Genomic DNA, 19,575 nt, shown 5'->3' on the forward strand with positions numbered 1-19,575 from the left:
GACCTGGAGGACCCACACCAGGAAGCTGGGGCATGTTTCTGATGAGTCCCTAAAGGACATTTCCAAGTGAAGATAACATTTGCAAGGTTGCTAATTCAAAGGTCCTTTTAGATTGAAACAGAAATTTTGTTCCTGCCAGAGCCAAACTGAATTCTGTAGAATTAGCTCATAGTCATCGTGTATCACTTTTCTTTGAGATAATACATTTCCTTTTCCCCCAAGGTGCCAGGATCTCAAAGTTGACATAATTCTGCACAAATCACTCTAGTGGTGTAACTTAGAGTGTCCCAATCCCCTTTGGACCCTGGCCTTTGTAACTGGGCCATCACTCACTTAGTTTCACCTTATCTTTAAATAAATGTAACCAGAAGGGACTTGTTCTGCTCACCACCTCTTGAGTGATGTGAATTATTTATATGGTCTTCATACGCATTCGTTAAGCTGCACACAGCTAAGCAGAGAGGAGCTGTTTGTCTCGTTCAGCCAGAAGGGTAAGACCGAAGGTCAGGGTGAACAGCAAGAACATCCGGAAGGTTTCCTGACTTGGTCATGAAGAATAGGGTTCACCTGGGTTGTTGTCTCTGTCAAGCTTCTGAGCGACTGAGCTTCAAAGGGAGTTACTGAGGCTGCCTGTCCACCAGGGAGGTGCAGCAGTTGCAGGCCTGCACCCACAACCTGCCTGGCCCATAGTAATAAGATCTGCAGTGCAGGCCCTGAAATGTGGGCCTCACTGGGCTGCAGACAAACATATGGCTAATAAAAAGAGGTGCAGAAAAAGGCTGGAGCTCCATGGGAATTTCCTATAAAGAAAATCAGTCTGGAATGATTTTCAAGACAAAGGCATATTCTGGTTAATTGGACATTCTGGTTAATAAAGATCTACCACATGATGGGGAGAAAAGAATGAGACTCTGAGTTGAAAGTGCTGGGCTAGAGCAGTTTACCCTCTCTGGGCTTCATCCCTCAAATGAAAATAACATTGTCCCGTGCACACACAATTGGTGTGAACAGGAAATGAAATAATATATGCACACACATGATTTCCAAGCTTGAGATCCTACCTAATTGTCAGCTATATGTTGATGCAGTTTTAAACAATAACCCTTGCATGAACATACTCATTTTCATGGCGATTCAGAAGGCTCTTCCCCAGCCCCAGTCCTCAAAAGCTCTCACGGTAAACTGTAATTAGGACCATGCAAACCTCATGAAGGTTTGAAAGTTGTTTGGAATTCTGTCTTAAAAACTTGCTCTGTTTTGCGTGGGGCCCTGGAATATTCAACCTGGAAAGGAAACTAAGGCCTAGAGAGAAAGAACTTAAAAATAGATGAAATATTTTGGGGACCAATTGGGATTTGCTTCCTGGTTGCCGTGCGGTAACACTCCCTATGCCAAACTCTCTACCTCAAACTCAAGTGTCTAAAAGAGCCAAGCAGGAGGTCTGATGAGGGAGGTCGGCTGGACAGGAACTAGTAAAGTAAGTGTCACACAGAGCAGGCACTGCCATCAGCCTTGCAGGGACTGCAGCCCTCTGAGACCTGATTTTTCATTTTCTAGGATCTAAGTTATCATATGGAATCTCCTGAATTTCAAACATATCCCATTTAATGACTTAGGAACACTATGCAGGCCAAACGAAACTCACTAGAAGAATGCATCCCATCCTGAATCACTGGTTTGCTATTTTTTCCTTACTTTTTGGGGTATTAACACTCCTATAATAGCTTACATTTTAGTTTTACTTCCAGATCAGGAAACCAACTTGTCCCAGTTTGTCCAGATGTTCCCAGTTTTAGAATTGCAAGTCTCATGCCCTGGAAACCTCACAGTCCCCCGCAAACCAGGGCAGATGGTCATCCTACTGCCCAAGAGAGGTCAGCTGTTTTGCTGGTTGTTTCTAACAAGTGACAACAGGCCTGCTAAGGTATGAAATGCATTTGTGGAATCAGAATCTGGATTTAAACCCTCTCTCTCTCAGTGTGCCTTAACCTCTCAGACTTGTTTCCTTGTCTCTAAAATGAAAATATTAATATCATCTACCCCTGAGGTTGTTGAGATCATACAAGATGCTAACCATGAAGTGCCAGGACCAACAGAGACAGTTATTATCATCACTGGGTGAGCGCTGGTGGCATGAGAATGTTGGTCTTGACTACTGGCCTGAATTCCCAGACCTTCCAGGCTGCCCACCCATCTTCTCTCTGGTCCCACTGGCATTTCCTTTGAGGTTCAGAGACTGGACCGCCTGTGATATTGTGTCAGGTAAGGAGGCCTCACCTGTCCACGGGCCCCTCTGAAGGGCTTTGTTCAGCAGAAGGACTGCGGTTTTCCACACCTGCTTGGCAGTTTGAAGGATTGCAACCTGGGCCTGTAGGCACTGGAACAAACCAAGGTGCAGACCCTGGGGACAGAAGTTATGCTCGTCCCCTCCTCCCCATTCCTTGGCAACTGTGAGGTGAGAAGGCCTGTCAGTGGCCCGGCTGACGTGCGCTGCCTCTCCTGTCAAGAAGTTACAGGGGTACCAAGCTAACTGAAGTTACAGGGCGCTTCTCCCACAGCTTCCAATAGGCTTACCACAAGTACTTTGCCTCAGAGTATTGTGTTACCAGCTGGGCAAAGCAAAGGATTTTCATAACTTTAGAAAGAAAGAAGCAGCATGTGTTGGTTTGTGTGTATTTCTCTCCTGACAAATACCAAGTCTGCCAAGTCATGACTTCCCATTGACCGAAAGTTGTTCTTAATCGTGTTCTGTGATCTATTTCTTAGCCCCCACAAATTTCCAATTAAAAAGGAGAAAATGTCATGGAGACCCACTAAATTTCTACGGAGTTATTTGGCGTTGCTGAATACATATTATAGGACTTTCAAACTCAGTATTGAATAAATATCAGATTCCCCAGGAGACAGAAATGGCTCCAAAGAGATTTTCCCCAGGGTCCCAAGATCTGTAAATCGAGATAATTCTACGCATTGCTGCCCGAGTATGGAAATTACCAACAAAAGAAATTAAGAGCAGGAACCCTGTGATTAGACTAATGCATTGATCAAGTCGTTCTTCTCTGTTTCACTGCCAGCACGGCACATAAATAACATGTGGGCAATTACCGTGAGTAAATTATATGTGTTTTATAACCTTCTGTGAACATTTTTCCTTTTAAAAAAAACAACAAAACAAAGCAAAACAAAAATATTCCTCAGGGGAACTGAGTATTAGACAAAAGAGTAAAATACTTTTTACGATTTTTCTATAGGTGAGAAAATGGAGCTGGACAAGACAGGGCCCGCTTGTGACAGTGGTTGCTGGACTTCGGTTTCCTACACCAAGTTCAGGTGAAGCCCGCACCTTCCCTTCCTGCAGGTGATTCTCCTTAGCTGTCCAGTCAGCTCTCTCTTCTGCCATCTCTGTCCCTCTGTCTCTTCCTTTCCTTCTTCAGCCTCTGTGCCTCATCTCACTTTCCCTTTCCCTCTCATGAGCCTTGGAAGGATTTGAGAAGAGAACAAGATCTTTCCAAGCCCAGCCATGTGGCACCAACACTCCAGTCCACGGTCACGGATCAGCCAGGTGGGAGTGAGGTCACTGTGCACATCCTTCAGGATGGCAGCTTTTGCTGCTGCTTTAAAAGCTTTTTTCAGGAAAGAAACTCCCGGTGGGCTAGACAAACAGAGAACCCCAGGCAAAGGACTGCTTGAGCTGAGCAGCCTTGCCCCCTAGTTGACCAGCCCCACACACCAATCCAGATAAGGATTCCAAGGAGGCCCCTTTGCCAGCCACTCACTTGGCTTTGGAGCACGTGGGGGGCCAGCAGTCTGGATGGGCAACTGTCTTCGGATGGCTGGTCCCAGATGCAGCCTGCTTTTCCTTCCTCCTGCACATTTCATGTGTTCAGTCACTTTATCTCTGCAATTCTTCCACAGCCGTGGTGTCTGCTTTGGTCCCTGCTCTCACAAAGCTTGCTGTCTCATGGGGGCACATGATATACTATAACCATACAGTGCTACAGAACTCAAGTGTAGTTTAGGCCCAGGGTCCACACACGGCTTTGAAGCCTATTTCTTGGCATCTGGGGAGGATTTCTTGGAGGTGATAATCTGAGCTGAGTTTTGAAGTTTAAATAGAAGGTTTAAGGTTTAATTGAAGGTTAAATTTGAAGGTTAAATTCTTGTCCCTGATCCAAATAAACAAAACATAGCCTAAAGTGACTGACATGCCATGTGACTTTTTCAGCCAGTGGGACCATTCTCCATGCTGCTTCTGGTCTGGAAATTCCCAGCAGCCTTGCCTCCTGCTTCCTCGCCGCCTGAGGTCTGTGTGTTTCTGGGGAAGGCTGGCCGGTCACTGGCCTGAGTGATCCTGAGAATGGGGAGATCTAGAGCTTCCCCAACAAAACCAAAATAAACCAAGGGCTTTCTCCACACCAGTTTTCCACCAAGTGTTTCTTACAATTTTAAACTTTTAAAACATTTGACCAATTTGGGCAAAATGTAACCACTACTAAACATTCAGAGGCCACCCTCTGGATTAGATCTGTGACCCAGTCCCTCATCCCAAAGATCTTCCCTCATCTCTGGGGACCCTCTTGAGGGTGTGGTTTCAATCAGGTGGATCTGGGTTCACGTTCTGGCTTTTGCCACTCCCCATATGTATGGCTGTGGCAAGCTGGCTACACTACCCTCTAAGCTTCTATTTCCTCATCCCTAAAAATGTATGATAATAGCAAACATGTAGCTCACTGTAAAATCATGCTCAGTCATGTCAGCCAAGCGTCTAGCCCAGTTTTGGCACAGTGGGTGACCAACGCACGTGTGTGGTTTCCCTACACACTCCCTCACCCACATACAAATTGTCCATTCTCTCCCTTTACAGTGAGACTAGGACCATGAGAAAACTAGCAGGTAGTGGCCAAGGACCCGCCAGGTCTTCATGCTGACCTTGCTCAGTACCACCAGCTCAGGACCCTGGGTGCCACCCAAGCCTCTCTGCAGAGAAAGGAAGCCACCCATGATGGGCAGAGCATCACTTGACTGTATTCCCTTCTCTTGGAGCATTTTTGTGGTACTTAGATAAGGCCTTTCCTCTCGTGACTTGGAATTTGCATTTTCTCTGGATTCCAGGCAGGAAGGTGCTCTTCCTGCTCCATCTTGCAGGGTCTCCGGATGTCCCGACATCCCTTGCTGGCTGCATGCCTCTCTCATGAGTGGCCTCTTCCTTAGAAGGACCTTTCCTGCTTTCTTGGGGTAAAGGCCAGAGCTAAGCCTTTCCACTTCTCTTGTGCATTCTGGCTGACTGCACCAAAACATAAAAATCTTGATTTAAGTATTTTTGTATTCCAGGATCATACGCAAGTGTTCATTTGAAGGTTCAGTGGCATTTTGAAATGAGAACATCATATATAAAGATGTCAGCAGTGGAGCCTCCCACAGTGAGGCTGAAAGAGAGAGAGGAACAAAATGAATAGAGGAGTTCCTGGGATCCAAGAAATTTTAATATCTCATTATTTAGATTACCCTACATATAATTTTCCAATATTTGATATTATAGAATTTTGAAGGTATTGGTTAAAATTACTTTATGCCTGACATCAATTTAGTCTTATTCATTATCTAGCTAAAATAAAACCTTAAAAATAGCTGATTAAAGTAAGTAAGCAATTTTCTGATAAATGCAAATTCCCCATCATTTCCAAAGGAGTGCTCAGAGCAGACAGACATAGAAGGGCCAGGGGGTAACGGTCCCGCAGGGTCTCAGCATCCTGGCATGAAGCAATGTGGATTCAGGAATGTTCCTAATGCCTGAGGACCAGATTGTGTTTGGCATGTGCCCTGCTTCCCCTCGCCCCCCAGTCTCCTGCCTCCATGACTGGCCAAATGCTTCGGACTCCACTCCCCTAATCATGGTGATTGCAGTGTGATCAGCTTGTGTGCTCATTGCCTTGATTGTTGCTCCCAGCCCTTTGTGAGCCAGTGAACCATAGGATCGATATGTCCCTGTCATCTCAGAATGAGCACAAACAGATGCATCTCTGTGTCTGATCTGGTCCCTCACTCAGAGAAGGCTCCCTCCCCAACCACAGAAGGTGCCCAGACGTTTTCCTGGAATCATGGCTCCTTCACCTGGTGGGGCCCCAGACTCAACCTAAGTGGCCTGTGCCTCAAATCATAGTTATTACCCCAAGTCACAAATCTACATTTGGTGCCGACCTGCACAGCAGCCACAGAAAGTATCTGACAGGTCTCTCACTTGGGGAACAATGATCTCTAAGCAGGGGATCCCTCACCCCAGACGGACTCTGGCTGGGGCCAGACTTGTTCTCACCATGTGGATCTACGTGGAGATGAGCAGCTGGGTGCACACAACTGCTGTCACTCGGGGGACTTGTGAAGACCTTCCTCAGCATGCAGGTAACTTCAGCTCCCAGGTCTGCAGTGTTTTAGCTTCCATCCAGAGTTCTTCCTTTGGGTCAGGCTGTTTTCTTGATAACTGTGTCCAGATGTGTCCCCCAGCCCTGTCATTCCTGCCTGTGCTCTGCAGGTCTGAGCTGCTCTCTCATGACCTGATGCTGTTACTTGACTGTCTCATTTGTACGACAAGCAAGAATATGCTCCACCCCTGTTCTATCCAGAGGTGTAGTGCTCAGGGGCTCCCCCGAAGGGCCAAAATGCACAAGCACAGCTGCATCTGTGGTCCAAATATTTCAATATTTTTGTCCCAGGTGACAAAGAGCTAGTGTCCAAACCACTGAACGTCCTCTACCACCCTGGCCATCCCAGGCTGCCCTCAGACCCCAGGGCTTCCCACAACCCTACAACTCTAAGGCCCATGATTGGCAGGTTCTAGTGACTTGCTCCCATTTTGCTCTTGTGCAGTAAAGGTTGTTGAGTATTTGGAGTATTAGCCCTCCTTCCTTCCACTGTTCACCTTTGTCCCCAGGAATACAAGGCCCTTGTCCATCTCACAGGGTGTGAAGTTTAGGAGTGGCCTATGTTATCAATGGTGCAGTTGTCCCTGGTAGAGAGGTCAACCTAACCTTGAACCCAGCCCTGGGGAACAGAGACCGCTCACCTGCAGGATGATCAGCAGTCGTGAGGCTGGCAGCTGCCATCACCGTCCTTCACCAGCCAGAGCTGAGGGCAGCTGCTGCAGCTCCGTGCACGGTCAGTCCTGCTGGGCACAGGGCAGGAGGATGGCCTTGTTCCTCTGCTTCCCCCGGCACCGCTGCGAGGGAGGCTCTGCGGCCCGCCCTGCTGACACCGCAGACCTAACATGTGGTTCTCCTCACCCTTCTCACCTCATCATGTCTGCAATGATTCGTCTTCATTCTCCTGAAATAATTATGGCAAACACTATATGCTTTGGCATCTCAAAAACTTTTTCTTTCAAGCAACTGTCTCTGCTGCTTTGAAACTACTTAGCTTAGAACTACCCCCTATTTCTTTCTCTGAGCATTTCTACTGTGACAACTCCTTTACTGGGAGGCTCTGGCTTTCAGAGCTGAGGGTTAAGGCCAGGGGTGTAGGGAAGTGTGCATGTGACCTTGTGAAGAGGTATTCGTCTTTCTCCTTTGTCATCTTGTTCCCATTTTTCTTTGGGGTATTGGTGATCTCCATCCCCAAGTGTCGAAGGTTTGGAGAGAGCCAAAAGATCTCCTCTCTAACACAAATCTTGCCGCCATCTTGAGCAACTTCACCTCTCTGTTCCTTCCCTCCCCAAACACAGCCCTCTCCCTAGCCAAACACCGGCCCCTCCCTCCCAGAACTGCTCCACTTGGACATTGTGAAATGCCCACAGTCCAGGCCACAAACATGACTGCCTCTTCCTCTGGCTTTTGCCCAGTGGACCCAGTGCTTGTGTTCTTAGCCTCATCAGTTTATCAAACCATTCAGTCCTCTACTTTCTTCTAGTCTCCATGTCCCTTCCCTTCGTTCCAATCCAGGGCCCATTCCTTCACTCACTCTCCCACATCCCTGAACTCACTCCCCTCTTTGTCTTGCAGCTCTCCTGACCTTCAGAACTAGCTCAGAAGCATCCCCAGTCCACCTGTTGTGCTCCCATAATGGGCACCACCGCACTAGGCCCTGTGGCTGCCCGCCAGCCCTTTCCCAGCTCTTTTCAACCTTCCCTACACTCTTCAAACTCTTGGCCATGCCATCCATTTATTTACCTTCACAAGGTGATATTGCAACATGTTTTATGGAAATACAGAGGTCATGAAAAGAGAGAAAGCTTCTTCAATTTCCTGCCACCCCATCATCTCCAGAGTTAAATCTGTTCATCTTTTCTTCCTCTCTCCCCTTGTAGTAGAACTGCCCCTCTACCCATCTAGAGCAACACCTTCACCTGTGCCTGGGATTTCATTCCCTCCATGCTTTCAGGCTTTCTCTCCATTCTTCACCTCTCCGTCCTCTAATTCTTTGTTCTTTCCCTTTACTGTCTCTTCCCTGTCAGCCTTTAAGCAAATTCAAATCAGATCTCTCACATGAAGTCATACAAATACCGTCCCCAAATCTGCACTTCCTCCGGCTGCTTCCCTCCATTTCTATTCTTTACCCACTCCACTCCCATTCCCCTTTTATGTTTTTTCAAACTGTAATTGGATGTTTCTTGTGCAAGTATTGTTTAATTTGTGCAAATGGTGCATTAGTTATCTTATTTGGTTTCTTACTGTTTTCACTCTGTGCTTTTATGCCCGTGCTTCTTGCCATGTAATCATGTAGCCTACAGCCTCTACTGCATGATACCCCAAGGTGGGCACCCATCAGATGACACCTCCCTCCACCCGTGGATACCCAGGTTGCTTCCAACCCCCTGTCACCACAGGCAAGTGTGCAGTGAACACGTCAGCTCAGGTCGTTCTGTGGATCTGTGTGAGAATTTCTAGGAGTGTACGAAGGAGCAGAATTGCCTGGTTAGACAGTAGGCAGACTGTCATGTCGACTCACCTCTGCCGGACTGCCTTCCAGAATCAGAATGCTTGCATCGGTCTCTACCCCAACTAGCTCAGTATGAGAGTTCCGGTACCCACATATCCTGCCAGTAGTTAGCATCATCCACTTCTGTAATTTATGTCAATCTGATAGACATAAAATCCAACAGATATTAGGTACATCTCCTCATTGTTTGAATTGGCATTTTCTCTGATTACTCTGAGCATCCCTTTGTATTTTTTTTAACATTTTTGATTTTGTGAATTTTGTAGAGTGCTTGTTTTACATCTTTTGTCTCCTTTTTGGGTTGTTTCTTTCTTCCGTATTGGCTGGTAATTTTTGTATGACCTAGCTATAACCCCTTTATGGTCAAAGGTATTACAAATTATCTTTTCTCAATTTGCCATTTGTCTCTCAATTTTGTCCACAGTCTTTTTAATTGACGATTAATTGATTTAAGTGATTTATAGTTACTGCCACTTCACCTTTCTGGTTGACCCTAGAACACATCTTTTTACCTACCTCACATGGCAATTTTGAGGATTCAAGGAGATGATGCATGCAAATCAGATAGCAAAGGTCAATAAACACAGTGCTTGTAATAGTCATATTAGAAGTTGTGGGTCTTTTCATTGGGGTTTATGGGTTTCTCAATGACAACTGAAAGAAACAACATGAATGAAGCGGGAGCTAATGAGATGCCACATCCATCTGTCACATTCTCTCTCTGGAACCAAAAACACCTGTGGTCCTGTTCAACTCAGCAGCCTCAGGTAGCGGTGACTTTACCTGATCTATACTCTCCACACAACCCACAAATAAGAGTAAAATGCAGACAGATTAAGGACTTAAATATCAAAATTACAACTGCAGAGCTGGTGTGAGTTATCTGTTGCTGAGTAACAAATTAGTCCAGAATTTAATGGCTTCAGACAACATGCATTTTTGTTTCCATGAGTCAGAGATCTGGGCGTGCCCTAGCTGGTTCTTCTTCAGGGTCCCAGGGTGCACTCAAGGTGACTGCCAGAGCTGCAGTATCTCAAGGTTCAACTGAGGAAGAACCTGCTTCCAAGCTCCTGTGAGTGTTGGCAGAATTCAGTTTTCCAGAGACTATTGGACTGAGGGCCTCAGTGCCAGATTGACTGTTGGCTGGAGGCCATTCTGAGCCCCTTGCTTTGTGGGGCCTCCAACATGGCCGCTTCCTTCAGCAGAGTCTGCTAAAAGTCATGACCTCTTATAATTCAATCATGGAGTGATATCTCATCATCTTTGCATGTGAAGTGAATGTCTAGATTCAGCCTATACTCAAAGGGAGGAGCTTACATCACGGTGTGAATATCAGGAAGCAGGTATCACTGGAGCCATCTTAGAAGTTTTCCTACCAAAGAACTATAAGAAGAGGAGACCTTCTGAAGACACTACGAACAGTTAATAGAAAATGATAGAATGGGAGGAGAAGTTTGTGATGTCCCAAACTCACAAGGCATTCCTCTAAATCAACAAGAGGACAGCCAACCCAGGAAGGAAAAAAAAAATGTGCAAAAACTATAAATAGTCAATTTACAGAAGAGATTAAGACTGCTAATTAATAAGCACATAAAGAGATACTCACATTTATTAGTAATTAGAAACATGCCATTAAAACAAGATAGCACTTCACACCTTTTAGAATGGCAAAACAGACAGCTGGATAATGCCACATGTTGGCGGGCATAGGGGGCTCTCATCACTGCTGGTGGAAGTGTGGACTGAAGCAGCCACCCTGGAAGCATCTGGTACCACCCGGTCAAATTTAATACATGTGCATTTGACCCAGCAATTCTGCTGCTGGACATATGTCCCAAAGAAACCCTCACTTTTATCCCAAAGGGTGTTCCTTGCAACACTGCAGCCTGGCTACCCTCTCCTGGAAGAATGGATGGGCATAATGAGGCACTGGATAGGACCAGAAGTGTCAGAGTGTGTTTACACGGCACCATGGTGCATGAGAAAATCATGGTGCTCTGTGAAACGGGAAAGATACAGAATGAGATAAATAACACAATATCAGTTACAGAAGTTTAAAATACATGCAAACAAAAGAAAAATGCATATATAAAAAAATTCAAGGTTCCAATAGGAATAGGAATAATGTGAGGAGGTAAAGTAGAATAAATATACAGCTCAGGAAAGAAGCCATGTACAGGCCAGTGATAATACTATTCTGATTGCTGGGGAGTAGAACTTGACCCTCTGTCTCTGAGTGGGAAAAACTCCAACAAAACAAAATAGAAGTTCTGCCCAACTCTTCAGATACTTTGTGTTGAGCGGTACTCTGTTGGAGGCAAGTTCACCGTAGTTTGTCTTAACTGGGTGCTGTGTCAGCTCATTTGATCCCAGTACTCTTTTTCAAAAGAAGACCTACTAATAGCCATTAGAATTTGTGCTTCTTGGCATGTGCTCTGGAAAACATAGTTTATGATAAATCAGCCCTCTGACTTTGCATTCACTTTATTGCTCCAGGAGCTCTGTGTATGTTCATGCTTATGTGAGTGTGTGTGTATGTATGCAAACAAATGGTGATGGTCCCTCCTAGGAATTAACGATTCTATAGATTAGTACATTTTTCAGAAAGGCTCAAGCATAAATTTGACTGGATATAAACTCTTACACAGTGTAAGACTGTCTTCTTAAGACAATGAAGTCTTCTATTTTCATCTTTTCCATTTTTTCAAGTAGCATTTCCCAATGATCAGAACTGGACACTAAATAATTAAAGTTTGGTTTAACTCACAAATAGAAGGCCTGAGGTCTGATGTGTTGGAAAACACGCACACATGCTATCCAGCCTCCCAGTGAGGTTCTAGCTTCCAATATTATCAGCACCTGGCAGGATGAGACTATTTTATGTAAATGGATTCATTATTATTAATTTCTGCCGGCGCTGAACGATTTATGAACTGCTTTTCGAATGTAGAAAAGTGGTTCATGAATCAGAAGGAAAAATGTTCCCCAAAACCGGCATCGATAAATAACGACTTTTATTCATGGATCCCGCCCATGGCGTCTATTATCTTCAGGAAGGATGGAATGGAAACGGCAAAATCGCTGTGGGGGTGGGGGGTGGGGACAAACAAAGAAGCAAGGATCGAAAAAATTGGAGAGGTGGCTCCTGAGACAGCCAGTGGGGTGTGACTATTATCCTCTTGAGGCTTCCTCCTTCCTGGGGCCATCTCCTCCTCTCCCCTTCACTCATTCTCCTGTAAATATGTGCTGGATTAAAACAATTGTCCACTTTGCCAATTGCAAACGAGGCTTAGCAGGTAGCCAGTCTTTGTAAAAAAAAAATCTTCATTTGCCACACTTTGATCATTGTCTCAAGATAGACAACGGTAATGTCTATTATAACATGCAAAGCCAGTGGTAGCCAAAGGTGTCAATTCCAGGCCTTTTGTCTGCAGAGACACCCACAGATGCTTTGGACCTGCAAGGTAGGACCAGGAATCAGTGACTGCTCGATGAATACTACTTGATTTCACATTTCGAGGATTCAAAGTCAGTGACAACAGGGCTCTTTGGTACCCATTCTGAAATATTATTTCTAGGTTCTGCTAATTAGAAAAGACTTTAAATCCTCCTGAACTGCTGCCTTAGCTATTTCAGGTTTGATAACCCATGAGGCAGATGGGTGAGGCTTTCTCAGCATTGGCAGAGAGAGGGAATTTGAGACTGTCCCTGGATCTCTGAGACCTTGCCAAACCCTGGAGCGAGGTACCCAAGTGAGCAGTCCCTCCACTGCCTCCAGATGGGACCACAGCTAGCAAGTCCTCCCAGGGATCTGAAAGTCCCTCAGCTGTCTGCACCCCTCTCCAGAGAAATGATAAATCAAGATACAGATATTCTGGAGCAGCCTGAAGCTATAGGGGGTATTACCACTGTTGCATTAATGCAAATGCATACCCTTTTGGGGAACATCATGCAGCCAGAGAGAGTAAAACAGTGGTTTAAATGGTGGGCGCACTCTACCTGCTGGCTCACTCAAACAGCTTTTGCCCAAAAATAAGCATAAAATTGAACCATGAATCTGCAGCCCCTTCTGGGTCTTATTCCCACATGTCTCTCCTTGGGTGGCCATCTCATGGTGTGTGATTCTAGTGCTTTATAATATTCATTTTTAATACAACTACTTAATCTAGCGTTCAACTGCAGAAACAGTGATCTGTTTCAACATTAGAAGATAAATTGGAAAACGAGTTGTTGGAGTCCTGAAAGCTTATATGGCCATTTCCAGAGGGATGCCTTACAAGCTGAATAGACTTTAATCCTTAGATAAGATGAGGCCTCACAAATATAGTTAGTTGGTTTTCTGTATTAATAAACTCCTACCTCTCAATCCTGTTGTGAATAATCCAGAAAAGTACCTTAAGAGCAAATAGATGAATAAATTGTTTTGTTTTATTTTATAATAAATTAATCCATGCAACCATTTCTGGGCAGCAAATGAACACCACTGTTATTATTTAAAGGAAGAAAAACTGAGATACAAAGAAGATAATTATCTTACTACGGCATGACAGGAAGTTGGAACCGAGTCAACATGAAAACTTTGCATTTCTGAATCTTCCTCCCAGAAATGTATCCATTCGGTCGTTGAGTGCCTTCTGTGTTCCACCATTGTGCTGGGCAATGGGGACTGAGCCAACGAATGACCTAAAAAAATAAACAAGAACCCTGCCTTTCTCCAAGGAGCTTATATTCCACTGGGAAGAGATCACATTGATATGGGATAATGAGGAGTCAGATATTTTCCTAGAACACTGAATGGTCAGGGAAGGCATCGCTGAAGAGCAGAGATCCAAGGAAAAGAAGGATGAGGTGATTTGAAGAACTGGAGGAAGGGTGAGGGTGCACATGGGCATGACCTATTCAAAGGACAAACAACACCAACCCTGAGAATGGCAACAGGGTGGAAAAAAATGAGTTTAGAAAAGCAAGCTAAGTCAAATCATGCTGAGCCTATGATTAGGCATTTGAATTTTGCTCTAAATGTCATGGGATAGTTGTTAGATGTAACTAGGAAGGTTAATTTCAATTACTTTATTACCACAGAAATTCATTGAAGAAAGCACACTTAAAAAAAAACGCAAAGAAATATATTTTCTAAGCCTATTGGCAAAACCAGTCCTCAAGGAGGAAAGAGTGGATTGGCTGTCATTAGGAACTAAGTAAATCACCTATTGCCTTTAAATATCTCCTCGGGTCTGGTTGCTCCAACATAAGCCAAACCTGTTTGCTACTCAGGACACCAAAGATTGTCCAAGTCTGAAGAAGTAGACGTTGAAAGAAAAGGCATTTGGGAATTAAATATATGCTTCAATCAGTCGGACTTTTATACAGATTGACTGCAGTGAAAAATTAGAGCTTTGTGTAATCCAATAGAGTAAAATCAAATGCCCCAAATAAATATATAGTTGTCTTTTTTTATTAGCTTTCCATCACCACTGGATCCATTTGTAAGTTGCATTGTGTCACCTCTCTCTTCATGTGCAGTGTTGCCTCTGAAAACGGTTCTGTTTATTTGAGCTCAGCAATCAGCCTTAAATGTACCAATGTACATTGTTCTAAAGTGTGTATTTTTTCTGTCTACCAAAGACATAGCGACTACTCCTTTTATGGGAAACCAGTTATTAATCCAGGAAGTTCTCCATGAATCAATATCTTTGTGAAATGACACCATGTTCAAGTTATTTTATGTTATGTTGATGGTCAGCTAATTTTGGAATGGAGACATTTCTTCCAGAAGCAGACATAGAATAATTTAGTGGTGAAAATGTCAATCATTATTGGTTGTATGTCTTGTCTGGGCAGAAGAGGGCAGATTTATTGGAGGAAATGTGGCTATATATTCTTTGTCGCACTCTGACCCAAAACATTCATTTTGCTTATAATTTTGTTTGGCAAAATGGCATCAACTGCAGTCACTGACAGGACAACCCCAAAAGCCATTGTTCCTGGGCTCTGATTCAACCAACCTACTGCAGGACGACATGGTTAGCAACGTCAACATGGCGCCACTGTGATGGTGCTTTTCTCTGTTGACAAAAAACTACAAAGGAAAATCTGCATGATACTAAGCAAATTTATAAAATTCAGTCTGGGAAAACACTCTTTAAGTATAGCTATTTTTCCCTAATGTCTAACAGCCCACAGAGAAGGGTGCAGCCGCTGGGTCCTGCATCTCCCCTGAGTATCTTCTTCCCCAGAGCAATTCGCTTTCCTTCTCCTTTTCATCCCACTGGTGGTTTAGGCCAAACTAAAGAGGCATGGGAGGGAGGAAAGGGGCAAACCAACAAACGCAGAGGTGAGGGACCCCTGGAGACCCAGACATTGTGATGACCGCTGGCAAGGCCGGACAAAGATGTTTATAAACACACCTGGATTAACTGTCGTTTTGGTACTGAGGGGGCCGAAGTGTTTTAACTGAATTATAGGTACAATGGGAACATAAGGGACATGTCCTGAGTGCAACAAGTAAAAAAGCACTCACTTAGCATGAAGAGGAACTTCTCTTCTAAGCCAATATATCAAAATCAAAGGCCTTACAATAAATTGTTCCATCCATGCCACAGTGAGTCAGACCTTCCAGGGTCCGTGCTTTCCCACACTGACTCTGGACACAACCACATTACTTGTCTGGCTAACAGCTTATCAGCAAACATGCAGCAAGCTCAGGATTGTACATTGGGGCTGCCCTGTGGGAGCGATGTCATTTGCAAAACAACCTCAATGGACTGTAAAAGTTAAGTCTCTTCTATGTATCATCTCATTTATACTAACACAGCCCTCTAACTTAATTACTGTTACAATGCCCATTTTACAGATGGAGAAATGGGGGCACAAGGGAACAAGGAAGTAAGCCCAAGATCATGTAACCAGCCAGTGATGGACCAAACTAGACAAGACTGGGTGGGGTTTGAGTCCAGCTAACACTCAGATACAGTGAGAGTGAACTCGGAATCTCCTTTCCAAGTTGCACTTTCCCCCAGACTCCTAACTCCTCCCCCACCCAAACAAGTGTGAAAACTAAATTGCGCTTAGTCAAGGAATCCTGGCAGAGTTTCAGTTTATTTCTAGATAGTTTCTTTCCCCAGGGTTCTCTGTTTTTATGGGGCCTTATTGATACTGCTCCAAAACAGCACATCAGACCTTTGGTGACAGAAAGAAATTTTAAGGGTAGATGGGTTTATGTGGTCACAAAATACACAGAGATGAGGATTTGAGAGCTCTTTTCTGGGAGTTCTGAGGGGTCTTAGGGCACCTAGATTTTTTAGTTGGGGAAACTTTTTTTACCTTTTGCCTAATGGAATACATTGAAATGAGGCTTTGGGACATCTTGGCCTTCCCCCAGAGCAGACATCTGCTCATGGGAGTGTGGTCCCACAGGGACACTGAGAATTCAGTCCCGTCAAACATACCCCAAACAGGAGTGCTGGCTCCCGCCCCTGCTGCTCCAAAGCACCATCTCACCCCACCCCAACTTTGTAAAGGTGCTCAGAAACTTTGGGGACTTCAGAAAATGGGAAGGGCATATGGGAAGGAGAGTCGGGAGTCCCTTCTCAAGACCCTCAGGATACAGGATGGCCAAGTCAAGGGTAAGATCTAGGCTTTAATTTCCCCCTATCTAGTGGTCCTGAGGAAAGATCTCCCAGCCCAGAACCTATAGCAGGACATACACCACTTCCTGCTGTCTGGAGGAGAGAATGAGGGGCTGGGCCTGCAGGATGACTTGTGTCCTCTTTATATCCAGGTAGAGCTAAGAGCAGCTGCATGTGCGGCAGACGCTCATGGACTGCGGGTGAGTGGCTGTCTGGAGGGTGGGCTGGAAGGTGGAGAAGGCTATGAATTGCCTTCCCACTCAGGAGCTAGGACAGGGTCGTGTCACATCTGAGCCATCCAACTAACCTTAACTGTGGTGCATCTTTCCTGCTATCAGAGTTTTGAGTGAATCTACAGATTGACAAGATCCACCCCCAAAAGAGAAACTGAAATCAACTGTCACCTACTCGTGGCAAAGCATCTGCTGACATTTCGTGATCACAGGACAGGGAGCTACAGATTGGGGAATGAGCTCACAGAGTTCCTGGGTGGGCTTGGGCCAGCCTCCTCTCTCTTTTGTCATATGTTTTGATCTGTGGGGTAGGACACCTCAATTCCAGTGTGCCCAGGGTCCAAACACTGGGCCCAGGTGAAAGTCAGAAGCTAAATTCAGCTGCAAGCTTTCACCAAGAGCTTTCTCTGAGCCTAAATGTCTCTTAGACTCCTGACTCCATCCTTTCACAGAGGCTAGTCATTCCCTGGAAAGAGTGGCCTGCCCCCAAGGTCAGGAGTGGACAGGCTGCCCCCAACCAGTCAGATAGAGAAGCCTGCCTTTCTTCACATTCCCCTGAGCTGTTTAGACATCCATCAGCCCAAAGCCACCTTGAGCACTGACCCGTGGCCTGCTGGGGTTTTGGTTCCAGCAAGAAGTAGTCTCCTGGTTTCTCAAAGCCACTTAGAAAGCCCTGAGGCTCAGAACTGGTATTTCTCAGGAGGCCTTGTCTGGGCTTCTTGATCCCAGGAAAGGACCCATTTGAAGGTAGAACAGAGAGAGAGAAGCCTTACAGGAGCCCATTCTCAATACTGCTAGGATTCACTTCCCCCCTTTCCTATCTTTGGTTTCTTTTAATGACATGTTCTCCATCCCAGGCAGGAAAACCATTTCCCTGCAAAATATAAAATCTATTGCTGAGCACTGCAATGAGAATTAACCTTGATTACTACAGTAATTTACTAATCAAAACTGGAGACCTGCTAATCAAGCTGGAATTGCCAGCTGCTTGATTTTTATAGTAACATAACCAAAATTGAACATTTGGTAAACAAGGGGTGTGGGTGTGATGGGGAGAGAAGGCAAGGGAGGGGGAGGGCCTACCATGCTGGAAGGAGATTGGCATTTACCCACTGACCCATCAGCAGGTATGGTAGAAACTTCTCCTGAGTGGGACAGCCCACTGAAACATGCAAGTGGTGAACTGGGGCAAAAAGAGGTTTTTAATGATGTGGCTTGTCTCAGGATAGGTTTTTCCAGAAGCCAACCCCTAGGCAAAAACACTAGGTAAATACTCATCTGGGGGGTAATCCCAGAAAACACCAGTGGAGGAGCTGGAAATGAAGATGAAGACAGGGAAGGGAAGGATGGTAATGCAGAAGGTGTCAGTGAGCGGGTTACAGCTGTGAGCAAGTGGAACTCAAACCCAGAGACTTACTGGGACACTGTGCAGAACGGGCCACAGGCTGGTCCCCACAGCAGGGAAGGAAGCAGTTATCAGGTGAGGGATGCTACACAGTGTTACCTCCCTGGAATCCTGGGCTCCCTCACCTGCAGGCTAGGCAGACTTCTGTCGCTGGAGGAGCTTAGACACCATTCACATGAGTATCTATGGTAGTGTAGATACAAGGCAGGTGGGGCACCTACCTTGCCTGCTACACCTCACAGATATTCCTTAAACTTCTCTTCCATAGGAGACATCAGCTTCTTTGAAAGGCACCTTCTTGAGGAGGAAGGCACCAGGCTCCCTCACGCTTCTGTCTTCTTGTACATGCTGTGCGCTCTGATGGGGATGGGGTCAGCTAAGGAGCCTTTCCCCTGAGCTAAATGACCGTGGTGATCCCAGAGTGCCTTTCCGCTCTGCCCCAAATGACACCTCTACACTGTGCTCTTGGATTTCTATTTCTATCCCCTCCTATTAGACTGGAAACTACTGGAAAGCTAGATTGTGTGCTTTTCTGCATCACTCAAGTCTAGAATAATCCCTGGCACATGGCGGGTTCTCAATAAATCTCTGCTGATGGGTGATTTGACAAATGAGCTTGGGTTGGGGGCTGCAGAGGAAAAAAGGAAAAGCCCTTTCTGCTGCATGACTCCACCCTACCCTCAGACAGCCCCAGAGATGGACAAACAGACAAGATTCTACACCCATGACACACGGGAGGACATAGAAAGCTGGGTTCAACCTAGGTGCAGCTGCTTGGGACATCCACTCAGTCACCTCAAGATTGTAGGTGGCTGAGCCAAAAACTGAGTCCAGCCACGCTGACTCTGAGCGCCTGCTGCTGCCTGGACCACAGAGCATCCTCCCCTGGCCTAGAGCTCCTGAATCCAAAGACCTTACCACCTCCAACCCCGTTTCCTGACAGCATGGAACTTAAACATGTATATATCAGAGTTTGTCTTGATGTGCTCTGCATCCTGTGCTGTTGGTAAGTATTTAGTAATTAACACTGATGATCAAGGGCACTCTAGAGTAGCACATCTCCCTGGAAACACATCTCTTGGCTGAGCAGAGAAAAAGAGGAAGGGAGCACAGCTTGTGGCAGGAAAGCCTGTTCTGGGGCTCGTCCAGCCCCATGATGGTCGTGGGCACTGAGGAGAGACAGTGGGCACAAGAGAGGGCACAGAAGGACACAGAGATCAGGGCGCTTACTGCTGCACATTTCCCCACCTCCAGCCTGAGCGCCCCCAGGACCAGGCCAGGACTGTGCCAGCTCCCCCACACGAATGGTGCTGGCCATCCTAAGACCTCTTGTGTTGGCCTTGAAAAGGGAGAGAAGGTTTCTCACCAGTGAAAATAACAC

General features: G+C 45.6%; 1 protein-coding gene across 16 annotated transcripts in view; it reads right to left on the minus strand.

The window, feature by feature from the left end:
* The window catches only part of LOC118972992 (uncharacterized), an 81,754-nt gene that overhangs the window by 17,449 nt on the left and 44,730 nt on the right, over window positions 1-19,575 (minus strand). For 4 of the 16 annotated variants that reach the window (XR_005062172.2, XR_005062167.2, XR_012126758.1 and 1 more), the window contains 2 exons: window positions 7,061-7,320; window positions 1-5,426 (listed from right to left, as the gene is read on the minus strand). The exon at window positions 1-5,426 is cut by the window's left edge and continues 341 nt beyond it. The exons of 4 other annotated variants lie outside the window; for them this stretch is intronic. Coding sequence is in view for 3 of the 12 variants with exons in the window: in XM_037021512.2 (XP_036877407.1) it covers window positions 13,494-13,611 (118 nt within the window). In the remaining 9 variants the exon portion in view is untranslated. Of the gene's footprint in view, window positions 5,427-7,060; window positions 7,321-11,940; window positions 12,386-13,465; window positions 13,612-19,575 lie in introns of those variants that run through there. 8 more of the 16 variants (XR_005062170.2, XR_005062168.2, XR_012126761.1 and 5 more) reach the window with 3 other exon arrangements.

Source organism: Manis javanica, chromosome 17, assembly GCF_040802235.1.
Source record: "Manis javanica isolate MJ-LG chromosome 17, MJ_LKY, whole genome shotgun sequence".
Taxonomy (NCBI): domain Eukaryota; kingdom Metazoa; phylum Chordata; class Mammalia; order Pholidota; family Manidae; genus Manis; species Manis javanica.